Source organism: Impatiens glandulifera, chromosome 9 (assembly GCF_907164915.1).
Source record: "Impatiens glandulifera chromosome 9, dImpGla2.1, whole genome shotgun sequence".
Taxonomy (NCBI): Eukaryota; Viridiplantae; Streptophyta; class Magnoliopsida; order Ericales; family Balsaminaceae; genus Impatiens; species Impatiens glandulifera.
In genome coordinates this window covers 33,243,103-33,246,922 of record NC_061870.1, presented here as the reverse complement: position 1 = coordinate 33,246,922, position 3,820 = coordinate 33,243,103, and the positions used below count along the sequence as shown (strand labels likewise).

The following is a 3,820-nucleotide window of genomic DNA, read 5'->3' as shown; positions in this document are numbered from 1 at the left end:
TTTACAAGTTTGTGAAATTTTAATTTAGTTAAAATACAAATATAAGTCAAGATCTCTCGAATATTCTTGTATGTTAGGCAACTTGGCATTCAAGCAGATTAAGGCAATTAATTAAAATCATCTGGAGGAAGACAAAATTGGGACTCATGAGTCATCACAACAAAGTCAGCTTTTGAATTCAACTAAAAAAACAACACAAGTCAAAAGGAAATGTTGTTGCCTAGAAAGGCTTCTCAATCCTCAAAACCCATAACAAATACAATTAAATTTTCTCAGAGAATTTTGGCCAACAGCCCTTAAAAATTGAATTATTGTTCCATATTTGGAATGTAAGAATGTGACAGCTTCTTTAGAATGTTTTCTGCCTCTCCAAAAAAACATCCCAAAATAATAGGCATAAAGAAACCAACACTCAATCAACTCCAATTGGCTTCTGTTCTTTCTATACAATTTGATATTACAAGATGAATGTTTTAACATTAACATAACATTATGCAATAGATGAATCTCGATCTTGAAGAACATTATTATATTTATAATCAATCCACAATTGGGGTCAAACCTGCAATTTCTTTGAGAGGCTTCCATAAGAACTTCCTCCTGTATCCAGATGAAAAGACACATGAATTTGATGAACAATAGAAAACTATAAGAATCTTTTTATTACCAATTTCCACATTCGGCAATGACCCTTACTCTCGGCCGAAGAGAAGGAAGGATTGCAAGAAACTGTAACTCAGCCTTGGACAACACCTATTAAATTGAACTTAATTTACTTAAAATTAGATCATGGGTTTAAGTTGGTATAAATAAAAATGAAACCTTTGCTTCAATAACCCAGAGAATAAGCCCCTTGGCGTCAGGAGGCAACATTGAAAGCCTGTAATCAACTTCAGGTGGGAAATACCATCTTGCAATTGGCTCCTTCCCAATGTGAGCCTGTAAGTAAATTGATCAATTAATTAGTCAATAAATATATAATTATGTATATGAAGTTATCATGAACATACAGGACAAACAGGGTGGAGTTTTGTGAGAGTGGTTTCAGGATCGCCGAGGCCACGAGCAGAGAGGTCTAGGAAATGGTAACCTTGATATCTCAAGCGATTAAGATATCTTCCTTCATACCCACCTTCGTGGGGACTGTAAATCGCCAACGCCTTGTGTTCTTCTACGTCCGATAACCATTTCCCTAAATCTAACTTTAACAAATCTCCACCGATGAAATCGCCGATTCCAACGCCGCATTTCACATCGCGATTAAACCCACCCACCATTTTCTCGCTTTTCAATTTTCTGCTGCTGTGTAATGCCGACGGCGGCGGCGTGGTCTGCCGATAATACTGTTGTTCCACTTTGGACGAGGATGACGTTAGCAAGGATCCATGGCAACACGTGGCTGCTAATGCTGCTGCCATTATCACTCTTTCTCACTATCTCTACTTTTTATCTTTTAGCATTAGGTTATTGAATTTTCTCTGGTGAAGAAAGAAACGGGATTGGCTTGGCTTGAACCTTTGAACTGTGAATAGATATTCTATGGTTGAGAAAGAAGATAGAACTAGCTGGCTTGATTTTGGGTTTTTAAGTTTTTTTTAAAAAAATAAAATAAATCTTAAATTTGTAATTAATTTAAAATAAATAATTAAAATATCATTTTTATATTTAAAATTTAAATTAAATAAAAGAGTGACGAGAGTGTAGGAAAAATCTTGATAAAAATGTGTAAAAAATGATGATTAAAAATTTAATATGAGATAATTTTCAATCAAACTATAAGGAGGTGAGACATCAATCTTTACACATTTTTCTCAAAAAAGTTTTTCGTTATTTGTAACCTCGGTTATTTAGGGTTAAAGAGGATATTTAAAATACTAACAGTTTTATATAATTTGAAAAAAATAACTATCATCTAAATACTTTTATCTTTAATAAATACAAAATAATTTAATATTTTAATAACAAATTAAATAATTTGATTAATAAAAAAATATTAATGATTGTATTTTTGAATAAACTCCCAAATAAATCATACGAGACAAACCCTATATGATAAATTAAGTAAATTGAGATTATAATTACCAGATGTAATAAAATCATTTATTTTAAAACCCAAAACAAATCTTTTATCAAAGGAGCTCTAACTTTTTCTTTCATTTTCATTTTTATTTTTATTTGTTTGGGTAACTGGGTTATGAAGATCGAAGAACAGGTAGAAACTTATCATGTTAGCACCTAAACTTTCTGTCTATATTCAATATATCACTTATATAATAAGAATTCATGATTTTAGCACCGAAACTATGATTTGGGTTAAATATACCGTATATACGATTGTAATCATTTTTTATAATTCTTTTTTCATATTTGGAGAAAGCATGAAGCTTGTATTACATTGATAATTAGTTATGTCATTTCGCAAACTAGTCAATAATATTTTTTTTTATGATAAAAAATTACATTGGAAAATATTATATTTTTCTTATAAAAATGATGAAAAACATTAAATTTTCCGTGATCTTCATGACCAAATAAAAAAATAAAAAGTAGTTATATTGAATTAATAAAAAGGAAAACAATAACCAAAGATGAATAAAACTATATATATAGCTACCAAAAATTAAATTTACAGACACGATCTAACCAACCAAACCAATTCATGCAAGAACCAATTAGGTCATCACGCAGAACACCAAAAAGTAATATAAAATATGTAAAATACATGACAAAACAAAAGAGGTTAACACCGGGGAGAGAGAAGTACGTGGGTCAGTGAAACAACCAAATACTTGGAAATAGAGAAGAGACAGCAAATTAATACTGTACTTTGTTATGAATATTAATTATTATTAATTTTGGAGAGAGAGAGATTTCAGATTAATATATGTATATTTTAAGCATAAGCACGATTATAAATAATGATAACACTGCTTTCTAGTTAATTATTCTAAATAAAGTTTGTACTTTGAACACACCATTTGTGGCAAAATTCCTTTCAAAGAATCTTCTTTAACCATATATATTAATAAGATAGAGATTCACAATCGTTCTTCCAAGGAGCACTAGTTCTGGTTTTATTTATTCATTTAGCTAGCATGTCCTAATTTGTGTTATAATTTATAAAGCATGTAATCATAGATGACCAAAATATACAAAGCCAAAATGTAACAAAAGAAATGGCTTGAACTATGAAGAGATGTAACCCTTTTGGACAACTTTCTACTATCAACAATGAAGGGACCGAACACTAGAACCATGTTTCATAGATCAAGGGTATGTTTCAATCTTAAATTCTATAAACAAATCACCTAGCTAACTATTTTGGGCTCATTAAGTTTAGCTTATAATTTTTGCTTTTGCGTTTGCATAATAATATGCTACAAATAATTTGACACATTAAACAAACACAAAAATTATAATTAAACATAATTTTCTCTTTTTATCTCTTTTAGAAAGAATAAACAAGTATTAACTTAATTATATCAAAAATACCTAAGAATAAACTGAATCAATGTTATTCATTGAGCCATGAGTAATGAAATTATCTAACTAATATATTAATTATTTTAATTAATACATCTTTTAACTTAAACTAAAAATTAAAAGTAACCCATAACATAACAAACCCCTACAATGTGTCTACATCTTTTACCTAACTATCTCAGGTTTACCTAACTTAGTTTTACAATACTTTTAATAAGTAAAATATTATAAAAAATAATATGTACTTTCATCTTCAACCATTCAACTGAATAATATACAGCAAATAATAAAAATAAATTAGAACAATTAACATATCAAACATAAAAATGAACTAAAT

General features: G+C 29.2%; 1 protein-coding gene across 2 annotated transcripts; it reads right to left on the bottom strand.

The window, feature by feature from the left end:
• Positions 1-393: 393 nt before the first annotated feature.
• Positions 394-1,531, bottom strand: LOC124914947 (NAD(P)H-quinone oxidoreductase subunit N, chloroplastic). 2 transcript variants are annotated; one of them, XR_007096838.1, is made up of 4 exons: positions 1,011-1,531; positions 823-939; positions 668-766; positions 394-600 (listed from the first exon to the last, which is right to left on the bottom strand). XR_007096838.1 is itself a non-coding variant. In XM_047455578.1 (4 exons), exons 1-4 carry the CDS (start codon positions 1,416-1,418, stop codon positions 540-542), a joined length of 672 nt encoding a protein of 223 aa, XP_047311534.1. In that variant the 5' UTR covers positions 1,419-1,528; the 3' UTR covers positions 394-539. The 2 variants fall into 2 exon arrangements, 1 of the variants encoding a protein (XP_047311534.1); XM_047455578.1 differs by having other exon boundaries at positions 668-753; positions 1,011-1,528.
• Between the last annotated feature and the right edge of the window lie 2,289 nt (positions 1,532-3,820).